The sequence below is a fragment of the Corvus brachyrhynchos genome, unplaced genomic scaffold (assembly GCF_000691975.1).
Source record: "Corvus brachyrhynchos isolate BGI_N302 unplaced genomic scaffold, ASM69197v1 scaffold53, whole genome shotgun sequence".
Taxonomy (NCBI): Eukaryota; Metazoa; Chordata; class Aves; order Passeriformes; family Corvidae; genus Corvus; species Corvus brachyrhynchos.
This window is the reverse complement of record NW_008237681.1, coordinates 2,468,304-2,495,485: the sequence shown is the minus strand read 5'-3', so window position 1 is coordinate 2,495,485 and position 27,182 is coordinate 2,468,304. Positions and strand designations below refer to the sequence as shown.

The 27,182-nt window shown below is 37.1% G+C and overlaps 1 protein-coding gene across 1 annotated transcript; it reads right to left on the bottom strand.

The window, feature by feature from the left end:
• Positions 1-549: 549 nt before the first annotated feature.
• NGLY1 (N-glycanase 1) lies at positions 550-26,181 on the bottom strand. The gene is made up of 11 exons (XM_017732106.1): positions 26,034-26,181; positions 23,773-24,015; positions 20,211-20,370; positions 16,791-17,013; positions 15,952-16,073; positions 15,399-15,544; positions 15,108-15,218; positions 10,367-10,531; positions 8,899-9,087; positions 5,566-5,743; positions 550-5,131 (listed from the first exon to the last, which is right to left on the bottom strand). Exons 1-11 carry the CDS (start codon positions 26,046-26,048, stop codon positions 4,956-4,958), a joined length of 1,728 nt encoding a protein of 575 aa, XP_017587595.1. The 5' UTR covers positions 26,049-26,181; the 3' UTR covers positions 550-4,955.
• Between the last annotated feature and the right edge of the window lie 1,001 nt (positions 26,182-27,182).

Here is a 27,182-nt window from a genome sequence, read left to right as displayed (position 1 = left end):
AGGTGCTCAATCCCACACTGAAATCTCACATCCTTAACAGATAATGTGGACCTAAAGCTCTTGGATGCAGTATGTCACTAAACACACTTTTTCAACAATCAAAGATCCAGATTATTCACTGGAACAAAGGAAGAAATTATCTATAACAAGCAGTAGGACCCTGTTCTTAATTTTAAAATTGTATCTATAGCTTAAACTAGTAAAAATAAAAAAATACTTAAACCCAGATATTACTTAAATATTAGACAGATTTTTGAAAAAACCTGCTCACTAGTCTCAGCAATTTTCTTCTACTGAAAACTTTCAGGAACCTAAATATAAATGAACATACTGTAAAATGTCTCAAAAACAGGGTCAGTCACTGGAAGCTACTTTTGCCAGTTTATGTAGTCCATTTCATTTTCTTTCACCATAAAATTTTATTAAGTCCTGGTAATTTTGATGGTTTCTGGGTATCATCACTTTTAATTACTATTGCTTTTTTTCTGCTGAGTTTGAGTATTTTTAATCTATCCCTTTTATCTCCTTTTACCAAATAAAGAAACAAACTTATTTTTTGTCATTGTGTATTTACCATACAGCTGCAATCATGTACATAAATAAAAGCAAATTAAAATATATTTTAAGTTAGATGAGAAAAAAAATAAAGCTGCAGAAACTGAAGCAGGCTAATCATAAACACAGCTAAAGCCTAATTACAAAGCTTACCATAAAAAAAGCCCCCAAGCCCAAGAATAAAAACAAAAATCTTAACAACAGAGAAAATCACTGTTCTCTTGTTCACAGTCACATTTAAGCCCTTACACATTTCATAATACCTGTAAACCTAAAATACATATATTTGACCTTGGCTTGTTACTTGGTCAATCCTAAGTGCCATAATATAGGATGCAAGGTCTCAAAATGCTACTCCTGAAATAAATAACTTTTACTAAAGAAGGAATATTTTCTATCTACTAGACTTTTTTTCTTTAACTCTACTATCCTTCTGCTTGGATTAAATATCCAAGACTAGCATAAAAAATTGTCCCAGGTATTAGAGCTATTACTTTTCCCTTCTGCTCATGTTTACAGCTATATGACCAGCGATCATATAGGTACACATAATACACATGACATCACTGATTACTGTTTAGAGAGGCCATAAGGTACAAGGCATAGAGCATTGCTTGCAACAATAGTACCTCATAAAAGAGCCTTCAGAACCAGCACCAGGTAAGATGAACTACTGCCAATAATGTTGAATAAATTCCCCCAAAATATTCGAAGTATAGAAAAGACCTAGGTCTATTCCAGCAACTGTGCTTAAGGAAGGGACCTGTCTGCAATTTCCTTCTCCATCCATATGATATGAAGCCAATACAGAAGTCCCTTCAACACTGACACATCTTTTATGTTGTTGAATTACTTGGACAACACTGGCAAAACTTTAAATTTTGTCCAAACCCAGAGGTTTGAACCTACAATGGGAATTAGGGATTTATTTTAAATAATGCCTAAACTTAAGAAATGCGAATTTTGACAAATACTAAGGAGGTCCATTAAATTCTTAACTAGTAGTATACTTCCATTTCTAGCTTGAGCAACCAAAGGTAAAGAAATGAGGAGTGTGGGCATGGAGGACAGATAACCTGATTATCTGCCTGGAACAATCTCTGCCCCTCTTGGAGTTCCTTTGTTTTGGCTTGTTTTGTTCTGAACTGCAAGAACTCTGCAAATGGGTGTTCCCAGCTTCTGGCAGACATATGTGCTGCCTACCATCTGTTTTCATTCCACCGCACTATGGAGACAAACACACTTTATTTTTAGTGTTCTACATTTCCTGATGTTGCACATAATAGGGTTTACATCTTACATCCAAGCCACTCTATGTGAAAAATCTTCCAAGGGTAACAGATGAGTCAAGGAGGCAGATTTTCATACAGGACCAGACAAGATAATTTTCACTCCTTACTTTTCAATGCAAGCATATAATTTACACCGAAGTTTGCTTGATTCCTGCATACCTGTGCTTTGTACCTGTGCTTTCTTTCTACACTGCCCAGAAGGGGCTTCCTTCATGTATTTTAAGGATACATCTTTCCAGCAACTTCCTGGGGTGTAGGAAATTGCTAAGCATTAAGCATCAAAACAGGGTATGACAAAATCAACAGCTGGATGATCAACGCTAGACAGACAACAGTACAACAAGTACTTGTTTGAAAGGAAGAATTCTGTGCACAGGCTCCCACATAGTTCTGTTGGAAGCTATGCACCCCAAAATTAGTTTGCAAGCATTAACTGGGTAGTACAGTATTTATGTAAACTTTAATGGAAAAGATTTCACTGTTACACCTCAGTGCAACCATTGAAGGCACCCACACATGGCACAGTGGACAGCCAGTTGTTCTTTAAAATGTACTGACTAACCTGGATTCTAGAAAACATTGCTCATTTTACCTGTATTAAGCCATACATTTCTAGGCAACAGTATTTTTAATTTCCCCATTTAATCTCCACCTCCTCAAACTTCTAAAAAATTGAGTAAGCACTGACTTCTATCTACATGTGCCCTGATCAACATCTATCACTCATCTAGTATTGTACCACTGCCAGCATAACTTAAAAACCATACTTTTAGAGCAGATTGCAGCACGGGTCTTTCCACCATATAACATTGCAAATTCAGGATACTGTAAGCTAACATTAAACAACTGTGGATGAGGAATTACCTCTGGTTTAAAAAAAAAAAAATTTAGAAGTATTAAGAGTTGGGCTGAAATGGAGACCTACAGAGAAAATTAGTGCCTTTAAAACAGCTTATGTATGACAAGATTCAAAGTGTTCACTGTTTACAGGGTACTCCAAAAGACAACTGAAGGAGTTCCGTTTAAATTTTTCATGTTAGCTCTATTCAGCCTGAGTGTTTTACTTATTAATTCTTTCCTAAAATAAGCACTTCTATTCATTGCATGTGATCTTATATATACAGAAGTACTTCTTGATTAATTAGACTGGCAAGGCATTTTTCCATCTTTTTAATTCATTCAAACATTTTAAAAATGGACTTCAATTACTTTACAGTTTTAAGTTATCTGCAGCTATTACTCTTCCCCCAGAGATTCTGACCAAAATTATGAGAAGATTATCTTACCACTTTTGAATTTATTTTGCCTTCTGATTTCAAATTATCAGATGCATTTAGGAATTCTGCAATTCTTCAAGGTCCTCTAAGTAATACACTGCAAAAACAATTTCTGTCTTAATGCAGTAACTTTTTCAGCTATCAAAATATTAAGTGGAAAAAATTTTGTTCATTAGTGGCACCTGAGTTGTCTTCCTTTCCTTTTTTCTTCCAGTGTAGTATACTTACTAGCCTAAAATACTTTTCTTTTGGGTTCCCACTCAAAATCTCAGAAAAAGCATTTAGCTGAAACCACATACATAAGTAGTTTTAAATGGAGATGGGCAAATTCACTTTGCATTAGTCAAGCATTGATAAACACCCTTCCATACAGTACCCTATCACTGTGCTGTTCTGTATTACGGGTGGGAGACTCTTGTAATCCTCCTCATAAACTGTCCATTTACATTTTGAAGTAAAGTATATAATCCATAACATATTGTTCTGAAACTCCTGAGCTGCCATAATCTACTATTTTTTAAGTTGCCTGTGTTCACTGTACATATGCAGTTTTCTAATAAAATCTGAATAGTTTTATATTTGCTTAGATTTGTTGAAAGGTCAGCAAACATTTATTTCAACATAAATTATTTTTGACAAACACTTCAAATCAATACAGAGGTTGGAAAGATCAGAAAAAGGAAGAAGAACTTTAAAAACACTGATCTTAAGAACATCATCCTTAATTCTCACTTATTTTAAAATAAAACCATAGTTTGAACTTTGCATTTTAGTTCTTTAATAGAAAATCTCTTGTAAAATCCGGGCATAGCCTTCCTCACATTCTGACAAAGACTATCTAATCTGAACACTCACTCCATGCTTTATTCAGAGCACTGCAACATCTGACATCTCCTGGATAGTATTTTTATTATTATATTGTCTGAAAATAAATTTAAACACTGCATTAATGAAAAAAAATGTATATGCTTTTACATCAAATTTGGGAATAGTATTTAGAGCAAGTCAAGACAATAGCTTAAAAGGATTTCAACCTACATGCCTACCTTTTAAAAGATTTATTAAGCAAATCTGAATTAATAGCATTAAAAAGTATTTATAATGAATAACCTATTTTTTCATAGAAAAAAATGATGTTCTTACTCAGTTTTAAGCCTCAATTTCGTATCACAGGCCATGACAATTTTAGGTACATAATGAACGTTTCTTTCAAAATGAGGTTATTTTCCCAGCAACTGTCATGCTTCCAAATAGTTCTTAGGTATTAAACACAGCTTTAATACTTAGACATCTAACAAGGAAATTTTGAAGCAATCTTAAAATTAACTTAATTTCAGCACTTCTGGATACTACACAAAATTAAACATTTTTAAAATGTCTAAATCTGTTTAACTTATTTTAAAATCATCACAAGCATCTGTTGTAATTGGAAAACAGAATTCAAACAACTTTTCCTAGTAGATTATAAAAACCCCAAAAAAACAGCAAGCCAATCCCAAAATTCCAAATTAAAATCAATTACAATTGCTTTGTGCTTCTACGATCATGTTTTGCTTCCTAAAAATTGTTTCCTTTTCATTGTAAACTTTAGGAAAAGGGTACTTTATGGTTCAATCCCTTAATTTTGGTGTTTGTTTTCATAGCAAAGAGGTTTTCATTGTGATGTTTACCTATTCAATACACGTACAGTTTCAAGTTGGTTTAATGGAAGCAGTGAAACAGGAAATAAGCTGCCAGCAGGATGAAGAGGAATTGCCAACCAAATCTTCATGTTGTATCCATGGTGTAATGTCTTCAAGGAATCTAAAATACATTTCTGCAGTTCAGATTCTCAGAGGTCACTGAGTTTTATAATTATCTCCAAGCAATTTTCTCCATATCCTGTTAAGCTCTCTCTAAACAGCTGTGTGTGTTGCCATGCAGCTTCACCATCCCCTCCATTTAGAACTGCTTCCAACACAACTTCTGTTGCTCCAGAAAAATCTGAATAGGAGCAAAGATTTTTATCTATTGGAGGAAAAGATAAATAATTCAGTAAGCCACAGCTCCAGACAGCATATAATATATAATGCACGTTAAAAAGGCTAAGCCGTAATGGATATTTAAGGATCTCAGTTGCAGCTACTCAGGTTCATTCGCCACCAGACACAGAAGCATCTATCCTTCCTAGTAAGACACAAGTATCTTGTATTCACTCTTTGTTCCTTCTTGCCCTGCTCTGTTGTAGGTAGGGCTGTGTATATTAATAAAACTGAGTTTTGTAGCAGCTTTAATTAAATGCACACTATTCTCTTGACCTTGCTAAGAAACGCCGTTGGAAAAGTAAAGAATATTCATACTTTGTTTTTAGTGTTTGCACAGTACTCTCTCCATATAAACTATTTATTTCCAGTTACACCTCTGCTGCATGATATAATTCATTATTTAAATTCCACACTTACCTCCTATCAGAGAAATTTCTGCTGTTGGAGAGTGAAGTCTCCACTGTATTCTTCCACTCTGAAACGTTTGGCTGCTTGTCCTAACTGAAACGTTATCTATTTTTAAACCGACTGACTTGCACTCAAACTTCCAGCTGATGGAAGCAGAGGATGACCCTTCTTTTCGGGCTAAATAAACCTACATGGAAAGAAGACACAACCGGCATGTCAAAAACTGAGACGACCAACACACACATCAAATTAATCCTTGTAGGACATAAAAATCTTAAGATAACACACCTTCATTCTTTGTCAAGGCCCTCAACCTTTAAAACTGTAAGAAGTATAATTTCATATAAAAAACCTCTTACTTCATCCCTAAGTATATTCCACAGTTAGGTAATTGTACATGTTCACGGCCCCTCGCTACGGAACACTAAACTGTTTCAACATCCATAATAAATAAAATTCAAGCCACAAAAACACCTAAGAGTACTATTTTTTTAAAGAAGAATAATTTGGGGTCTTTTTGAATGCACTGAACAGTTCAGTTGTTCAGTATTGCTGATGAAAAGCGTGGTACAATCAGTAGATTCTTCAGCTGTGGCTGCGCACGACTTCTCCTAGGACTTGTTCTGTCTTTTCTTAAAGCAAATCATATGTGCCAGCTGTTTATAAATCCCATTTTAACATTATTTGAACTCTTACAACTTTGCAGAATTTAAATTAGTCCCAATGCTGTTCTCAACTTCGCTGAACAGTCATGCTCACATATTAACTTTCATTAAAGTTATATGAACCCCCATAAGAATTTGGTAAAAAGTGCCTGACAGTTCTTTCAAGTCCAACATCTATTATCAGCAAACCTAAATAACAGACACTACAGGTTAAAGAGTCCAAACTACCACGATCCTTTTGGAATCCTAAATAAATGAAAATTCTGTCATGTCCAGGCTTCTGATTAATGTCATACTGAGAGGACTTACTCAGTTCTTTATTTCTTGATCTTGAAAGAACAACCCAGAATAAAAAGATAATAAAACACAGTAGTTTGTTTTACTTCAGATTCCACCCTAATATAGAAATGTCATTGACAGACTATAAACCAGAGTTTTAGCATTACTATTTTCATGTTGAGGAAAGCTCAAAATCCCCGAAGGTGTGAAGGTGTTACACTGAGGATCATCTATGAAAATGTAATGATTTAAGCTGTTTTCACATGAGTGCAATCTTAATGTTCATGAAGGTGCTGACCTCTGCACATTCTTTTAAGTAGTATCCCAGCTTGTTCTAGCTTTCCCTTGATCAGATCCTACTGAACTGCTGTATTTGAGCAAGGAAAGCAAAACACCCCATTACATACTACTTGGTTGAAATGCAATAAACACAGTTTTGAATGCTAGAAAAGCCTCAAACATTAGTCTGCTTCATCTTTCATTACAATATCCAAGCATTTAATCAGAAAAAAGAATTTAAAGTTTCCTTTTGTGTATTTTTTACTTTCCTCTAACTTTCAAACTTGGTTGTTTAGTTTCCAGTATTATTTGAAAAATGCCTAAAGAAGAAAAAACCTAACCAACCAACCAACCCATTCAAATTCTCTTCCACTGCAGTAATTCTTCTGGAAAACAAGCTTTTCACAAATCCATGGATTTCAGATCTACAGGATCTTACACTGTTATTATCACCTACTGTGGTCTGCCTGTTTGAGTCCTGGATATCAGGTTATCTCTGGGTAATCTGAATTTGTGGTTTGTACCTGTTTGCATTGTGTACCATAAACCCAAGTGGTTATTTTCTGTTACTCCTGGTCTAATACTTACAGATACATTTTCTGTGGCTTTTAGATTTAAATGTCTTTCCATTCATGACATAATAAATGTTAACCAAGTATTTCTGTAAAGGTTCCTTTGGCTTTTCAGTTCTTGGACAGCTGCTGATTCAAACTCCGAAGCTGCATCTTGCAGAGGTACTAGAGGAGTTACAAAAAGAACAGGCAAACCCCAACCAACCTTTCCCTCTGCTGCTGTCTCCCATAATAGACAACCCCCAATGAAAAGTAATTTTAAATTCTTAGATTCTTACACACTTTCTGCAGGATGCAATTCCTGCAGAACTAACATGCCTTACCCACTATCCTGAGAGAGACCTGGAGCTGTAGCTCCTCAATGCCATCATCTCATCCTTTTGAGGTGCTACTGAATACAAAGGTAAAATCTTTTTGCCTGGTCTTATAGATCAGCCCCACCCTGTCTTATCTGATTAGTAGAGCTGAGCAGAACTGTAATTTAGTTTCAGTGCAGGGACAGCATGTTTCTTGCAAAAGTGAGGATAACAGATCATTGCAGAATTGAAAACATAACGTACTGTCAGATTTTTAGCAGATCCTAAGGAAGCAGAGAACATCTGTCCCTTACTCTGAGTTTTTGTTACTTCTCTTTTACTATTAGTGTACCCTGTTGTGACATCTTTTATACTATTCTCCCATTTCTTTCCTTAATTCTCTCTTTTATGCAGCATAACCTCTTCAAGTTACTCCCCCATTGCATTTTGCAAGTCAGTTATGTATAGACCCAGCAGAGAAAATCTCAAAAGGTAGTTACACTTAGCTCCATTTTCATCATTGGGAAGCTAGAAGAATGCTTGGTCAGAGACCCTTCAGACTAGTAGAATGGCAAGAGGAAAAAAAGCAGTAACATGCTCTAGTCCCTGACAAGAATGTTCCACAGTTGGTTGCTCTTGTGGGAAAAGCTGCTTTGCTATTACATGACCCCTTCCCACTTCACAGGTACCAGTTCTCTTCTGAGATTTAGAGCATATGACTCTTGTGTGGCTCAGTCCTGACACCTGGGAAGGATTCTGGGCAGGGTATACAATATTCTGGATAACTGACAGTTTTTTGTCTTCTTGCAGATGGAATTGTATTATTTAGGATTACAATTTTTTCCTTTGGCTGCGTATCAAAGAGATATTATACACTATAAAGCTATTCTCAAAACCAACAAACACATTTTTTTATTTCAAGAGAAATACTGCTTTTCAATAAAACAGCATTTTCCCAAAAGCCTAAGAAGGAAGCCATTTTTTAAAATTTGGTGCTCTGGCAAGTATTTTACCTACTTGAAGAGGATTCATTCGATCATCCTTTCTGAAAGACAAGTTAAATTTATTTCCAATTTCTTGTATCATCCGGCAATCTTACTGAACCTTAACAGCAGCATTTACTAACATCAACTAAATTCTATGGGCACCAAGAGAGATTTTGATTCCAAACACTGGTGATGGCTTTTTGTTCTACTGGAGTTATCATACTTTTACTGTACATTATAGGCTTTTAATAATTGCTATTCTTACCATTTTCCAATCTGTTTCAACCTTTCTCCAAATAGATTCTGCCTTCCAAACACCTGCTTCCCAGCCATGTATTTTTTCGTTGTTATTGGAAACCCGTGTATAACTATCGTCTATTACATTGTAGATGAGATGGAACAGTTTAGATGTCTTCTCCTTTTCAGAGGGAATAAAAACTACTTCTTTTCTTTTCTGAAAAAGCCAAAAAATACAAGCACCTTCATTCCCCAATGCTGAAATTCCCCCAAGACTATGTAACTTTTAAACAGTATGTCATGGTTTTGCAATTCAGTTTTGCTGCCAAGTGAAAAAAAAATGTCCTTCTTAAGAGAGGTCACGGACAAAACCATTTCTGCAGAAGAGGAGTTTTAAACCAGTTTCCTACAGTACACCTGCACCTTTTCCAGAGGGGGACAGTACCTTTCCTTTTTAAATTTTCATATAATTACTTTCAGAGATAATTTTTTTAAATTTTAAAATCATTTAAGTAAGAAATTAGAGCTTCAGAAGAGAAAATTTATATGTTGAGTACATTGCTTGTACAATGAATAAGTAAACAGTTATTTTGAATAGCAAATATTCTGTGATGACTACAACAGGTGCTTGTGTATGCCAGTTTACAAATCAACTTCAAAAAACTTGAAAGTACAAACTTTGTAACTTCTGGGAATTACTTTTTTTAAAAAAAAGTCATTATTCCTATGAGTTTCAGCAAAGCAGAAATTAAGTCCAAACTACAGAGAACTGCAATAAATTATTAGTTTCTCAAACCCAGACAATCCTAAGAAACTCATTAATTTCTCTTAACTGTCTCTATTTAGGATAGACAAGTCAGACATTCCACATGATGGGACTGCAACAAAGTTGAGGTCACATCTTTGCATCCTGACTCAAGCTAAATACGATTATGATCCTGGGAAACTGTATCTTAGCATAAAATAAATAAAAATCAAACCTTGCTTTTGGAAATAGTAAAAAAAATATTGATCTGAAAGTCAATCAAGCTTATTATTTAAGAGATTGTTTAATTTACACAATTCTAATTGCTCCCACATCGATTTATTAACAAAAATAGTTGGTCAAAACCTACTATTGGTTAAAACCTGGAAGTAACTAATCATTCAAACATTTTTTACAGTTTTCCCAATTGTTTTCAACTGACTTAAACTTTCTAGTTCCATCAAACTAACTAATTAAAATGAAAAAAAGTATTTTTAACTTTTAAGAACAAAACACACTTTATATCAAGGAGTCCAAAACATTATTAGAATCAATGGACCATCATTAATTCTCAAAAATTACTTGTGGACCTCTACTGAATTCACATCAAACTTTCACCTAATGTTTTCACAAGATTCACTTGTTTGAGCTGAATCTGGCTACCCACCATGAAGTGTCATTCCTTTACAGCCCATAATCACAAAGCCTTAGTTAGCTCTCTAAGGTGGTCATCAGTGCTAAAGTTAAATACCTCTGGACCAATTTCACCTCTGGCTATTCGCCAAGCCATTGAGCCTGATGTCCTTCCACCATATTCTCCAGGTTTAGGTGTTTTAGGAGAAATAAACTCAACAAGCTCCACAATAGTCCTTTCCAGGAGCTCTCTTTTCCTGTTTTCTGACAAAGACTTTTGTCTCTGAAAAAAGACATTCAGGAAGAAAGAAAACATTCAGAAAAAATGGTATTTGTAATTCTGCTCTACAGTGACACCAACAGGGAAAAATAGAATTGAAAAAGCAGATTAACATTCAAAGTCTAGCCTGATTGTTAGAAACATTAATCTTATACCACAGACACAAATATAAACCAATCATAAGTGCACAGTTATGTGACAGCAGTGCTTTCTCTAGGAACTTTCAGGCACTATGTGGAATTCTCTTAAAATAATTTTTGTGCTTTGCTCTTAATACATTTACTTAAGATGATAAAACACTTCCATAACAGTTTTATAACTATGCATATATATGCTGTACCATAGCTCTTCTCGATATTATTTGGAGGAAAGAAAAGGCAAGCATCATTTGTGGTCAAATTTTTCTTCTCTAACATGGAGTGATTTGGTTGGCAACTGTCTTGGTTTCGTGAGTAAGCCCAAACAAAAGATTTTGTGAGTAAGCCCAAACAAAATTCTTTGGAAGAGTTTTTTCACTGATTTGTCACAAACAAACTATGACATCTCTATTTTTGCAGATGTCAGAAAACTAAGAAAAACTTAGTTCCAGGAAAATTAGTGGAAAATAAAAGGAATTACACATTTTCTTTGCTTACATGAATAAAACTATGAGCATTTTTTTGGTGAACAACTTAAAAAAATTTTATTGAGATGTTGGTATTTTGTCTACACGATCTTCATGTCAAATATCCGAATGTGGAATGTGAAGGCTTTTGGTTTTTTAACTGTGGATAAACCCACATGAGGCTGAAAAAATTAAGTTCAACATTGAGTATATAAGTTATTAGAAACATCATCTTTTTTTCTGCTTTGGTGATCATCCAAGGCATGCACACTCAGCCCACTGGGACCCGAAACTGGAGGTTAATAAGCCTCAATTATCTCAAAAGCAGTTCTGACCCCAGCAAGTTTTGCTAATAGAGATCACAAAAGAAACATCTGAAGACTTTTTTTGTTCCAGTCAACAATGTGGAACTGGATAAAGGAAAATAGATACAGAGAAATGATGAGAAACAGCTCCAGCTGAACAAATTCCAGATGCCAAATACCAGTTCTAACACAGCAAGGGGAAACACACCTCTGCTTGTGTTGATGGATGATAACCAGTGGTTCCAGCAGTTTCCCATGAAACATCAGGCCTTCCTAACAGTTGCCCAGACACTTTAGATATAACCCTATGCAGCACTACTCATCTTGCTCCAGCTCCGAGGAAGTTTGATATGGTTTATCCTAAATTTACAATACCAATCCACAATTTTCTTCAAGCACTTTCATCTAGGGAAAACCCAGTGTCAGTGATCATCACCACTGAAATCACTGATGCTATGCTGAGAACTGGATGCCTGTGCTGTGTAGTTTTTGTAACAATAGCTGAAAAAACCTGTTACGGAGCAGTGTTTCAACATGAAGACTTCAAAAAACAGAACTCTTTATGCACAATACAAGATATCAGTAAGTTCCTCAATATAAAGAGCCCAAGTATGCTAATTATGGTCGTCTCCCACCACCCAGCAGACTCTTGCACAGTAATGCAGCAGGTCCAGCATGCCAAACACTCAGACTCTGCAAACATCAACACAGCCTGTGCCGGGAAAGCCTGTAACTACATTTCCTACCAATGACATACATGGTAACCAGAAATGGATTGCAGAAACTCCAAGTGCCATGGCTCAAACTTCCTGCTTTTGGTCGGTTTTTTTTTTTTTTGGTTGGGTTGTTTGAGGGGGCTTTTTGTTGTTTTTTTGGGGTTTTTTTTAAGATATTACCCTCTATGTACCTTCTCAGGCCACACCTTTCTTTTGCAGAAAAAGGTAGCACGAAGGAAGAAGGATGGTGAACTGCACCTTTAAAATCAGTTCTGCGTCACATGCGAGCTGTGCTGTTGATGCTTCCTGAAGGACTCTTTGCTTTCAGGAGACTGATAATCCATAGTTTACGTAGACCCACTGCTGGGTGAGCAACAGATAAACTGAGGGCAGGAACTGAATTTCAAACCTTTGACAAGGAACACTGGTTCATCTCACATCAATCAGCATGAAATGCTTGCAATTCAACCTAAATTACTAGTTTTCCTTTTAAGAGTTGACTTGGCTATAACCATTCACAAACACTACCAAAAAATTGGTGCCTGGAGCAAATAAAATAATTTGCTTCCCTGTTCCACCATCCAATCTCCAATGAAAGCAAAGAAGTTCAGGGTCCTCCCCCACTTTCTATAGGGATAACATACAATGGACTGGAATAGGGCACTGCCCATACAAAGTAGGTGAAGAAAATCCGTAGTCAGAGTGTGCTATGGTACTACAGAATATTATCAGATGTTGGATAATCCAGAGGCTACACACCCATTTAGGAATGCTTGGCCCAGATAAAACACACAAAGTATTTTTGAGAGGTAAAATAAGTACTGAAGAGATTAAATTATTCTTGTCTGCTACCCATTTAACAGCAAGCCACTCAACATCCTTTGAACTGTTGTGTGGTCTCTGCTTGGCAATGGAACAGAAAGACATCCAGAGAAGTAATGCTCACAGCCTTTGCTCTTTATACAGGAAAGACAAATAATGATCCCTCAGACTACATTTTCATTAACACTGCAGTACAGGTGATAACGTACCCTGCATACCGTGCTTCTCTTCAGTTGTAACTTAGAAAAATTGAGCTTAAAAGACACTCTTGGAGCTCTGCATCAAGCAGTACAAAGACTGTAATTCCTCCTACTGTGGAGCCAGTCTCTAGGAGATGATGGGGAAAGTTCAAGTTAGAGGAGGCCTCTGTAACAGTTACTGTCTGAATAGGTTGCAAGGAAGGAAAGCATAGTAGCTGGAGGCTTGTGACTGAATGGAGTAATGAAAACTTGCTCTAAGACACCTTCAAAGTTTCTGATCCTTTGCCTCCTTTTGCTTTGCTGCTCTGGTTACCCTTCTCAGTGCTCCACTCTGCTATGTGGCTCTAATTTTTCATTACTGCTAAAATGATTTCAAGCCCTGGTCTTGAACGCAAGTCCAGCTCAATTCTTCACAGTCTTAGTGTATGGCTATAATTCTCAAGACAGCATGCCTCAAAAAGGCATAACATGTTTATTAAGCCATCAGCTGTATACTACCACTGGAACTAAAGGTTCCATGCAGGGGAATTAGCCCTGTTAAAGAAGGGAGGACAAAATGGAAACCTCAAGGTGGTTCAAGGTTTTATGGTATTATAGTATATTGATCAAATTCACGGTGTCCCAAGCACAGAGTGGAAAAAGCTTAGCAGAGAGGTTCAGCAACTATGACATGCAGGTGCAAATGGCTCCATGTGTTTTGGGGGTGTTAAGCATGAATAGTGTAAACAAATGTGGCTCTGAGTCAAAGCTCTGCTGATGGTATCATCGCCTTTTGAAAGTCTTGGAAACAGCCCATGAATCATTCCTCTCACTTCCTAGAGCTTGTAAGAAGTCACTGAAAGCAAATTAAACCTACGTTTCTTACAACTGTAAATGCTACTGTTTTCAAGTTACAGCAGCACTGATGTGGAAAATGTTCAGCCACCCTGAAGGAGTCCACATAGTTACTAAGTGTTGAGCTTTTGATGGGGTACCCTTCCTTCTCAGACCAGGGTGAAAGAGCAGAGGAGGCTGCTGTTCTGCTAAGTTCTTTATTTCATAGTCTCATAGCTTTCTTGAAGGCAGAGTTTGAAGGGGGTTACATGATTAAAGCCAAGCAGCAACAGTAACAGCAGGCAAAATCAGCTTCTTCTATATGCTCCATATACTCTATACACTATACACTCTACACTCTGTATTTTTTCCTACAGAAAATGTGTGGATTATAATTGTTAACTGACCAATAAGATTAACACACTATTCTAGTTTTTCTTTTCTTAACCTATCCTAGTCTAATTCTAACAGTCGCTAAGTCTTACACAAGTGTTACATAGGTATTACACAGATTTGGTATACAGTTTCTATCAGTTCTTATTGTTTATGTGAACACTCCATCTAAAAAATGTGAACAGTATAATTCTATCTATATTTTGTCTAAAGTAAAGAATTCTGTGACAAGGTAACACTGCTGCAGCAACAACTGTGTTTGAGGTCTCTGCTACAGCTTTTTAATGTTTAAGGCACTTAGCATGTATTTCTACTAGAAGTTAAAAATCTGTATTTCTATTTAACTTTGGTGTGGCTTCATGTATCTCAGCTTGTCCAAAGGTTTTAATTCAACCCCTGTGCTTTGGCTTCCCTCTGGGCCTGAGTCCAAAGGAGCCTTCACTCCAACAACTAAAGAGTTGCAGTTTACCCCCAGCAAGTACAAGTCTGCTCCAAAGCCCATAAGAAAACTAATACATACACACACACCATTATTTCCCCTAAGTTCAGCACTGTAACTGACTCCTACGTATTCAGAGTAAAATGCGTAATTAACAGCATTTTTTATATCCATAGTGCATGGACATTCCTATGAGGTTACCAAAGGCATTCCTTTGTTTGAGGACTTCACATTCTGCAGATGCTTGTGCTTCACTCTCAGAAACCCACTGAAGAAAAGCTACATACCGTTCTATTTAGTGCATTAATTGTCTCTCGCAGCGTAGCTTCGCTGAGTGCTGTCCTTCTGGAGAGTACTTCTTCATGTTTACAGCTGTATCTCCAGGTGACATCAACAACCTCAAGCACAAGTCAAGAAAATAAAGCAATCAAAAATTGCCATGTATCTTGCTTCATTTAAAGAGGCTAGCTAATCAAAGTATGCTTTTCCACAATAATTCTGGAAATCACACCAAGGTGGAATACATTGCACACTCGCCTCAGGGCAAGTTTGTTTATTATTAGCATCATTACACCTACCTCATCTTTGGAGAATGCAATTATGTAGGAGAGCTTCTTTCCCCAGCCAGTTTCATAGAGAAGAGGCTTATCACAGACATTTTCACAAGGATCACAGTGAAGCCATCTTTTCTGAGATGAAGAATATACTTCAGTCCACACATGATCTACGTAACAAAGGCCAAGAATAAACAATGAATTATAAAGACAGAGCCTCTATTCTAATCTTGCAGAACATTGTAACTTCTTCCAATTTGTTAAATGAAGGAACAGGTGAAAGAACATGTTTTCTGTTCATCTACATTTAGAAAGGTTACCAAAGCTTCCTCCTTCTTAGGACCACAGTCCCTTACATTCAGCTAAAGATTCTGAAGTCAGTCATCTGACCTTACTTGCAGAACTGTACTTCATCTCATCAGGCAAGACAGGAAATTGAATGTATATTGTCTTTGTTAGCTAACCTGTGTAATTACACGCACTGCCTGATGGCTAATATGATCTGAGAAACATAAAACACATAACCTCCTTTTGCATAGGTTTGTATTAAGGTTACAATACTCCAGAATACTGATACCTGTATAGTCCCAGACATATCTTGCTTCAAACCCTACAGCTCTGCAGCACAGTGTAAAACAGTTGGCCCACTCGCCACAGCGTCCACGTCTGGTTTCCAGAAGTTTTTCAGGGTTGTTATACCTACAGGAGAAAAACAAAACACAACAAGAACAACTGAAAACATGTCACCTTTCAGAAATCTTTACATCGTGTTCTGATGATCTTAACAGACTTCAGTACTGACCAGTCCAGAGAAGATAATGGAAATAATTGCGGTACTGCACAAAATATGTCTGAACAGAATGCTACCTCAACTCACATGACTCCATCATATGTTTACAGCAGCACTGAAATGAATCTGCTTTTTTAAGTTTTCAAAATTGATTCAGACATCTTAAAATGTGACTTTAGTATGCTGGTGCTTTTAACAGTTGCCAAAAGTATAAATAAATTGTATATTTGCTCTCCTCCTACAGATTCAGCAAAAGTTGTGCATTACACTGTGATTTGCTACAGAAGTGAAGTTTCCCCTGCAGTAACAAAACCCTACCTAAATATGGTTGCCAATATGAACATATTTTATTTAGAAGCTGTACTTCATCAAATTAACACTAAAAAACCCCAACCAAGCCAGACAAGTATTCAGAACAAGTCCACATAAGAGAAAGCACATACTGTTCTTAAAAATCTCTGATCTTGTAGAGAAATTGCAGGTTCATCCATCATTCTATCATGTTACTTAGAACAGCTTCTTTGCTTTCTGAACTAACAACTTCTCACCTGTTCACAAAATGCACAAATGCAAAGCTGTTTCTTGAAAAAAAAAAAAAAAAAGACAGCAAATCTCCATATGCTCACCTTGGGAATCTATTACAGAGCTGACACTGGTTGCAGTAATGGTTTTCCACTCGACTGGCATCCCACCTTAGATCATCATCAGTAGGCAACAGGTAGTCACTTTTAGGCTCTGTCTGTCCACCACACCTACTGCAAGGAAGACTATTTACCCAACAAAAAAAGGAAGTCTTAAACCAGTCCAAAAGCTCCAACAATAAGAAGTCCTCTTCATTCACATGTGCACCTGTAAAATTTATACAACGCACAGTTAGTTCAAATGGAAAAGTAATTTAGTTGAACTTGACAGTGCCTATGCAAATCAGCATCTCGGGGCCTTTATATATTTTTATGTACTTCTAAAATTAAAAAAATGTATTAAAAAGCTTCATATATTACTTAAACATACAAAAAAGAAAATCTAAATTGTCAGGGCTGAGTAAGTTCAAACATAAGAACAAAAAACTGCAGTCCTATATACTACAGCTAGAATGTGAATAAGAAATTGCTCAGAAAAACAAGTCAGATTTACATTTAAGCCTGGTGAAGTTCCTCATGCCTTTCATGCTCTTCCAGGACTTTGGAAGAGAGAGTTAATTCTTTCTCTGCCCTGAAACATTATTTTCCTATCTTAGCTATTAAACTAGGAATAACAATTGTTTTGATTTCAAAATCCCAAAGAACCAGACACTGGCAGTAGTCTAAACAACCAGGTGTACAGACTTTCTAAAAACACAGCTTAATTATTGTAGAACACATGTATACACCATGCAAGCAAATTGAGTTTGTTCTAATTTCAGCAAATAAACACCTTTCTCAGCTCATCCAAGGTAGACATGGGAGGTCTTTAATTTTCTACTCTAGCTGATTTCACCACATCAGACTCTTTTTCCTATTCACAACAGGTGTTAGAATCTACTCACACACTGTCACTGTTCTGACACCTGGAAACAGCCCCATTTTACCTAAATAACAAACCTAAAAGTCCAGTTTTTCAAGGGAGACCCACCCCTTTAAACTTATTAGAATCCTTAAATGTACATCCTGTTCCAATGCCCAGAGAGATACTCTTTCTTCTCAGATACATAAATGTTCCAGTAATTCCTCCTATTAACTTCATCATCTAGGCCACACTGCAATCATAGGTATTACTGCCTAGTTATTTTTATGCACTACAGCTTTATTCTAGTCACAGTGCAGACAGGTTTGACTAATGAATATTAATATACAAAATAAATTTGTAAAAATGCTGCTTAAAGGAAGTTGAAAGCAGCTGCACTAAATTTATGCACTAGCTCCTTTCTCAGGATGATGAAAAAAGACTAACATGAGTGTTTAAGCTCAATTCACATCTTGCTCTTAAGCTGTAGCCATCTTTGGTACAAAAGACTCTGTAGGAACACTAACACTATTAAACACACATTGCCAAGATCATGAAGTGCATGGGAAGAGATCATCTGGTAATCAAAGCAAGAACACCTGACTTCTAATTATAGTAAACTTTTTGTTTTTACTCATGTGTGTGAAAAACCTTTGTGCTCACTCAGAGAAGGGCTTACTGCTTACAAAATGGATATGCTTGTATATTCAAACTTTTTGCTAAAAGCTGAATGAGAAGATTTCAAGCACAAGCCATACTCTCTTTTCCTGGATAACAACATTCAAACTAGAACCCATCTGTGAAAATATGACTGCTATGATATAAACATTTTTCTCTTGATTTGCAAAATATATCCTTTATTAAACCATTACATGGAAAAATGATAAATGTGATTTATTTGAGCAGAAAACAGTTGGCTGTAATACACAGCTATTTTTGACTGTTCAGTCCATCTTTCTAATGAAATGTGGTAAAGTGAAATAGTAAAATCAAAGCTCTACTTCTGATCAAATGACTATTATCTTTCTAGTATAGTCTTTATGAGCCAAAAATCTTATTATGTGTTGCAAGGCCTATCCTAAAAACAAGTGTCCCCTAGCACTAACTATTTATTCCCACAGGTGGCATTCTTAATGCAGCAGGACAGAAACCAAAGAAGCTGAAAGCCAATTACCCAAACATCTCATACACAATCCATTCCAAAACAAATGTTTCTATAAAGGTCTTGAAAAATGCTTTCAAGCTGTCACAATCTGAAACAGCGGAATTCCATCCCTTCCCCTTGATTTATATCTAAATTAAGGTCTGGAAGCCATTTTGACTAGATCAGCCTGATGGTTTGGGAAGAAGCACCCAGAATCCTACCCTCCCCCTTCCTTCCCCTTTTTAAACAATGTGCACAGTCGTATTAGAACAGAGTCTAAGAGCTAGGCTTGTTCTTTAGTTTTTTCCCTTATAAAGAAATTTAATAGTTGTAATTTATTACTGCTAAGTCTCTTTTCCCCATTGTACTGTCCCATGCTGCTGAATGAGAATGCTCTGTATTTGTTCACGTGGTTTCTTACTTCCCAGTACAGTTTTATAAAAGAAGGAAAATTACTAAGAAAATCCATTGCCAAAAAGTTCCTTCATGCCAAAGGCACAATTACATATTACCGTGTGGCCGTATGAGACACCACAAAGTAACTTATAAAAAAAAAAAACATGTGCAGAGATCATTTTTGGTTTGCAAACCAACAGCACTTCTATAAAGTTAGCAGAATTGCTTGAAACAGTCTTCTAGCAAAGATTCACAGTGAAAAGGATTTTTCTGTTTAAATATGGCCTTGGAATGGTATTTTTTTAATATTTATCCTATAGAAGTAACATTTCACTATATTACTGAAACAAATCTAAAATCATCACCTGAAAATAGAAATATGTCATTTTAACTGTCAAAAACTTCATACATTCAAAATAAATTTGCATTTATGAAGAAAACATAAATTTCAGACACTGATGCCACAAGTATTTACGCCTACATTTCATATCTAGCTCCATGAGGATGGCATGCGAATAACCCTACTCACTTAAGCATTAGCAAGGAAAGTTATCATTTGTTTGTATAAGGTTGCATCTTGGAAAGATCTCATTCAAAATCTCACCAGTATCACTTTAAAAAAGAGAAGCAGTACTTAAAAATTTTGTTCTGAATTTAGAACTGTAGTACGTGCAGGAAAACTGCACTCTGAGAATTTCAAAACAATGACTACTTGAACCAGAATCTCCCCTCCTCTTGTTGGAGCTATTTCACTCGAGATTCAAGGAATGCAACATTTGTTTCCCCAGCACTGCTTTCTACTAATTTAGAAATTAGGAGTCCAAAATTTCTACATAAAAGCAGTAGAAGATGGATGACAGAAACAAAAATAAGAGGAGAGAGCAGTAAATCAGGAAGAAGGCAATTCCAATTTAGAAACAGCTTTTGGAACCTGCAGACATATGACCAAATACACACAGCCAATGTATAGTACGTTTGAAAGAACATTTCTACTTTCATATACACTTTAACTTGGGAGTATTACCTTTGTCCAGTCTTGTAGCTTGTGCTAGCTTTTTCTGAGCCTTCCTTTTCAATTCCTGGAGGGGAATTGCAGCTAATGCTTTCTGCTGAACAGAAGGATCCTCATACATCAATACAAGATCCTCAAATTTTGTTTGAAGTGTTTTCAAGATATTTGCAGCCTGCAAAAGGATCTTCAGTCACAAGATGATACATGAACTTTCAGGCAGAATAACCAAGGTCTCCTATTTTAGTTTAAGTCAGTCATAATTCTATGCTCATATTTACATTATATATTTATTTACAGGTAAAATGTTTACTTGCAAAGATATTAACAAAAATTGAAGACACTACCACTCAAACTGTAAAGCCAGTCTTGTCATCTCTGAGCATTCTGAATGGTGTCCTAAGTGTACTAACTCAGGGAGAAAACTGGTTTTAAAGACACCGCTGATGGGAAAGTTTTTGGACTTATTTCTCTCCCCCACCTCATCCCTTCATCTTTTTTTTGGACACCTTTTACTCAAAATCCAAAAAAATACATGTAATCACTTTCATTTTCTGGACACTACTACACTGGTTTGTAGAACTATATTATTGATGAATTCTGCTTATTACTTTTTATTCATGAATGCTGTCTGTTTCTACTTCCTTCTTTATAGATCAACTCTGACACAGATTTGAATAGACAGCCCAGTGACCACACACTGAACAATCTGTTTCAGGAGCAACTGGATGTAAGAACTAGGTTTCTTCAGTCAGTTATCCTGTCACCTAGCAGCACGTTGCACCCAATAAGGTACTCGCATAGATACTAAAACTAACAGCTGAAGTTAAAAATAATTAAGTTGGTAACAGAGCAAACTATTTATTCCCATTTAAGAGAGAACAATACAGAAAGTAAAATGGGATTTTGAAAGTAAGAGCCTGGCATATTTTTGGAGGAAGCCTGTGGCACTGCTAAATTACCTTTTCTCTATTGCTGCATCATGTTTCAGCCTTCAGCCTTGTTAACTATCATCTTAATTTAATGAAAAAGGCAACACTTCCCTGAGAGGCTGGCAGCAAATGCAATATAATACACACAGGTGTGAGAACCCTTCAGAAGATAACTTCTTTTAAAGAAGCACTTAAATTACAAGTGATTGTTTTGATGCTGTGCAGTATTGCAGGATCAGTCCTTAATTTCCATAACTGATAACCCAGAACACAGCTGGTTTTGCTCCTCCTGGAGCTCATCAGCTGTAGGTAACTGGTTTAACATCATAAAGTCCATTGTGTCCAGATTCACTTTAATGCAAGTTGAAAGAAATAAATAAGGGACATTAGAGATGGCCAAAGGCTTAAAGACCTTCATGTTCTGTCAGTTTCCTGAAAAGGTACGCAGGGATATTGCTCAGCACAGCAGGAAGTCACCCGGATTCTTTGACAACTCCAGTTTCTGAGGCAAACACCATCAGTGTTACAGTAGTGCTTAACCGGCTTCATGAAAGCCACTTTATGGAGCATTACGCAAACATTTAGTCTTAGAGGTGTGGTGAACCTCACTGCAGTTCTAAGTTTGGATACACCTTTCCTCCTGTAATCGCTGTGCCATTCAGGAAGGGATCACAATCCATCCACCAGAATTAACAACTAGCCAGAACTCTCCCCAAAATCTCAAGAATATTCTATGACAAGAAATGCAGAAGAAATCAATGAGGCAAATTAATGATGGGCTAGAACTGTGCATTTAGGAATATTCCTGTTCTTTCAAGTAAGTCATTTTTCCATGCACTTACCAGGCCTCCCATGAATGACAGGTGAAACACACAGGCAAGAAAAAATGCTTGCAATACAGAAACAACTCTGTATCTCTCTGACATCTGTCAGCAGCGCATACAATAGTAATACAACTGTAACTCTGCAGCGTACTCACTGAAAAACAAACTCCCCACTGCTGCGCAAGCAATACGGCCAAGTCACTGCCAGACTTCCTTCCAATCAATTCAGACTATACAGACCAAATTCAATGGCTCAGAGACCTATCAGTAGAGTTCCCTGCAGAGATCAGCTAAATACAGAATTCTAACCGAGCGCAAACATTGCATTACCAATGTCTCTAAATAGTAATAAGCTTGGTTCCACCACCCAGGCATGGAAGCATGGAAAATTAATAGTTTCAGAGAAATGGATCCACAACTCTGATGGCTACTGTAGGTTGGGGCAGAATAACTAGAAATTAAAAGGATTAACCTCAGAATACATTCTGTCAACTTGAAATCCGCAACATTTTTGTCATCACAAGATCAACTTTTAAAGCTTCCTGTACTAAGCCGCACAGCAGCAGCAAGTCACTCTACAGGTTTCATTATCACTTCCACCATGGTTGCCGACGTGACTGAAATAGTAAAAATCTAGAAGCAGGCCAAAAAAACCAACCCAGAAACCTCCAAACAAAGTAAAATAAATCCAGTCAGTATATTTTAGAGGCAACTACTGCCACGCTAACTTAATTAGCTTAAACATCTCAACACAACATGCCTACAACAGTACCTTTCCCAAAGGACGTTTTGGGTGATGATGGGTCATTTAGTGCTCTCTAGCCCCAAAAGCCATCACTTCAAACAATGCTTTGCCATTTCTCATTCGCTGACTTGGGCAGGCATTGGGAAGAAACAGTACGTCATAATTCATATCCAACAATATACTGATAATATAATTTAAAACAGGCAAACTGTGTTTAAGGATGCACAGGAAGTGAGCTTTTGGAAGGACTCATCTTACACCAACTTTGAGACCAAAGCAAGATTGGTTCTAGGAAGAAAAACTCTCCAGAAAGTTAAACCAAAACATCCTTAAAAGCTTCTATCAAAAGACATAATTTAATTTTTCAAAGCTATATGAGGTGCTGAGTCTTCTCCCATCAGGCCAGTTAACATCAGAAGAAAGGACTCTGCTCTGTCTTGATCAGGAACTTCACCTCAACCTCTTAGACAAAGGAAACTCAGCCTAAATAACTATAAATTTGACCTTATCTGGCTAAATTCCTGTTTTTAATGACAGGCACATGTGAAAAAAGAAAGCCCTCCTCACAGGCTACACACAGAGGTCATAATGCATGAACCAAGACACCAACAATTACAAACATTACAGTTATGCTCCCATTCTTCTGCCAGCTCTCAAAAGCCAAATATAACCCTAGTCTTAGCTTCCCACTCTTCCCCTTTTTCCCCATCTTGCTGCTCCTTTTCAATACATATCAGCTTTTTTTCATGACACCCTGATCAATAGAAATTTATGGACATCTTCAACAAAACCTCTTGCTAATATTCCGTTTATAGCATGTTTCATGCTTAAGTTGCATGTAAACTGAAGAAAACACTCAAAAACCTTCAGAAACCACTGTGGTGGGAAAAAAGTCTAGTCCAACCTTCTTAAAGCAAGATTAGCTATGAGGTCAGACCAAGCTGCTCTAGGCTCAACCATGTGCTTATTTAGTGACTACTCAGTTTCTCTGAGCAACCTGTCCTAAAAGTTAATGCTTCTCCAATCTTATATGCAAGACTAATAATGAGTCTATGAAGTTTTCAGGTTATAATTACCATTTCAAGAGATTGCACGAGTGATGTTTCTGGTTGCTGACGGGCAGGGGCAAGAACAGAGTCAACAGGTCTTGAAGGCCGTGGTGCAGCTGTCTGAGTGCTGCTGACAGTTTCAGAGGATCCTGATCTGTGGATCTGGTTTGACTCATTCAGTCTGCTACTCCTCTCTCCAGCAATTAAGTCTCTGATTTTACGTAGCTGCTCAATCGAAGCTTCCTTAGGGAAAACCAGGTGAGTTTCTCCCTAAAATTTAGACAAATGAATTCAGCAGTTAATGCAGGTCTAAGCTAGTCAATGATCTGTAGCTATAGCTAGCAGTTTACTGGAAGTTAGCATGCTAAGGCTTGGCAGGATTCAGCTTTTTAGATTCGATCCATTATGGTAGAAGCTTGAAGCCTCTCACAGCTTCAGAAGCCTGCCAGATCAAGAACCTATAGACAATCTAGAGAAAGAGGGCTCATAACAACATGCTTTTGTTAGTAACTTATTTTGCAGAGCCATTCATGGACTGTGTAGTTATGGTTTGGCACAGAAAGCAGCAACAACCAAAATGAACAATTAATGCTCAGTTCTCACAGCACAGCAGCAAAATGCTGGGCAACACAGGAAGACATCCAATGTTGAAGGAAGAAGCCCCTAGAATGGCCTCTGCTGGAAATTCTCTTACATACTGGTATCTTTTAGGTCTAAATTTTAAGTTTTCCAATATGAAATATTACTCTTATTGAAACCAGTACCTAGGTTGATTTCTGGGTTTTATTTTTGACTGTAATATGATTACTGGTAACATAACAAGAGATCAGTAATTATGACAGAATCAAATATCTGTGCACTTAACATAAAGAAATAGGTTACTAAAAACATGAATATCCTGAAGCATTCATCCTTTAACAGTTTCAGTTTCTACCACTGCAGCACTTCTATTTATTAAGCTGATTTGTTTACCTACAATTACTTCAGGTCACATATCACTGCAGATGCAGACTTCGTGTTAACACTTAAAATCACCACAAAACTAAATGGAACGTATCAATCCATTAGCAAGCAGAAACACGAGAAGGAACAGTATTAGCCATGCAGTTGAGGAGAAGTTTGTGATCTCTGGCTTTGACTGACACAATAACCATAAATAAGACTGAGCCAACACACTCTCAGAGACCTGCCCAAGTACTTCTGCAGCTACACTGCCCACCTTCTGGCTTAAATAGACCATTAAAAGTCTCCTGAGCACCAGCATGAGAGTAAATCCGCAGACCGTTTCTCCCTCTGCAGTCACCACCTCTTTCAGCATACTTTTAATTTAAAAATTACAGTAATTAACTTTAGCCAAAGGGAAGGCAGAGGTCTCATGACAGCTGGACCTAAGTAACATAATGTACATACACATACAGAAGTGCGGCATCAAACAGAAAAATGAAAGCAAATCAAGAGCAAGAGCTTTGCATGGTTAAACGACAACCCAGCTTTCCAGTAATTACAAAATCTGCTTCTAGTTTAACAAGCTTTGGCAGTTTAAGTTCCACCAAGACAGAGACCACTTGAGAATACAAAGCAATCTTTGAAATACATCTCTCTGACTGCAAGAGAGTCAAGACTCACTCAACACTATTTTAGGATACCATTTCATAACTTTTAAAAATGGGTTTTGAAGGACTCACCCTCCTACTACTACTTGAACAGTCAGTCTATTGCCCTTCACTGCTGTCATGACAACACCAGTACTTGTGCAGCTGCACTGTGAATTGGCTGAAAAACATTTCTGGTTTTGTTCTAGAAGATTTAATTTTAATCAGATCAGTTTTCTGTATCTAAATCACTATGGGGCCCTACTGATAGCAGGAACAAGAAGAAGAGTAGGGCTTTAATTATTTTTTTTTCTCTCTTTCAAATGGCAGTTTCAACACTCCTTTATACTGTCTGATGTTCACCTAACAGTGAATTGCTAGAAAGAGAAGGGGTTTTCACTCTGCTTCCCACCACTGCCTTTGTGCCAGCATGGATATGTATCCAGCCACTCAGGAAACCAGCAGCGTGCCTGAGCACCAGAAAAAAATCTTGTTATGAATTAGGGTAGCTCTAGCTCCACCATTTTTCTGAAGCAGCCACATCTAAATTTTCTGCTGGTTAGCTACAGATATTTGTAGCCAAGGACTGAAAAAAAACACCAACTGCCCTAAAATCTACTGCCTTATAAAACCTAAAATTTTACATTTTACTGTGTAAATTGATGAAGACACCAGAAGTTACTAAATTATACTCACCTCTTGAAACCCCATCTCAAATAGACATTCAACTGCTCCTCTGACAGGTAATAGCCTTGTGGAAAATGCTGGATTTCCAATCCGAATTAATCTGTATTTTTCTTCATATGGATTCCTGAAGAAATTGAAAGTTGTAATTATGTTTGCAAATTAAGTAAACACTTAAAAGCTGGGTAACTACACTATGAATGATTTTTTAAGTTTAGTTTCATTTACATCTCTTAGGTGAAACCTACATAAAACTTTAACTTACTAAATGTCCTTTTGTATTTAACTGTAAGAGTTACCAACTGGTGCTAAATTTTAGCTTGCAACCTATGATCATGAATTCATGTTCTGTAGTCCTACCCAGCAGAGCTAAGTCTGTAGAGACACTCAGAGACAACTTCGCATCCTGGTGCATTCTAATTGAACCCCTCAGCTTGATGCTCGATGGCTTTAGTCCCGCCACGGAAGCTGTGCTGAACTGCCTGGTACATGAGTGAAACGACTGGAGTCTCTGTGCTACTTCTCAGTTCCCCTTTCCTCTTTCAACACTTTTAAAAGCCTTCTTCTCTTGCCTCTTTCTTTGAAAGGAGTCAGCCCAGGACTCGCCATTCTCTGTCACGCAGCAGCTTCTACAAGAGGTTGACAAGCCAGATATAGACAGGGAGGGGCAGCCCATATACCTCGAGCTACTGGAAGACATCAAGGTCAATCACACGTACTGGTGTGTACGTGCACCCTACAGAGCCACCTCGCAGAAATTCAGCTATAATTATCTCTTGGTACCGACCTTGCGAAGTCAGAAGCAAAGCGCAAGGGAAAAATAGAGTAAGAAAAAATGAAGTTAAAATGAAGTAAAAATGAAGTTAAAGTGAAGTTTAAACTAAGTCAAATTACTTGCGATGCATCCACTTGTTTTTAGGTAGTTGAATATCCACCTAAGGTGGAGAATCAGGAACAACGCATGATTCTGTGGTTAATATACAAACTCCTAAACTTACAGAGCCAACCAGCAATAAATGAAGACATAGAAATCCAGAACACTACACCTCTAGGTAAGCAACACTGATTTCAAAATGACGACAAGAACACGCGAGACGCTTCTGAACTCCAGCATTATACAACAGAAGCGAAGGCGCCGCGCGGAGCCCGGGAGCGGCCAGC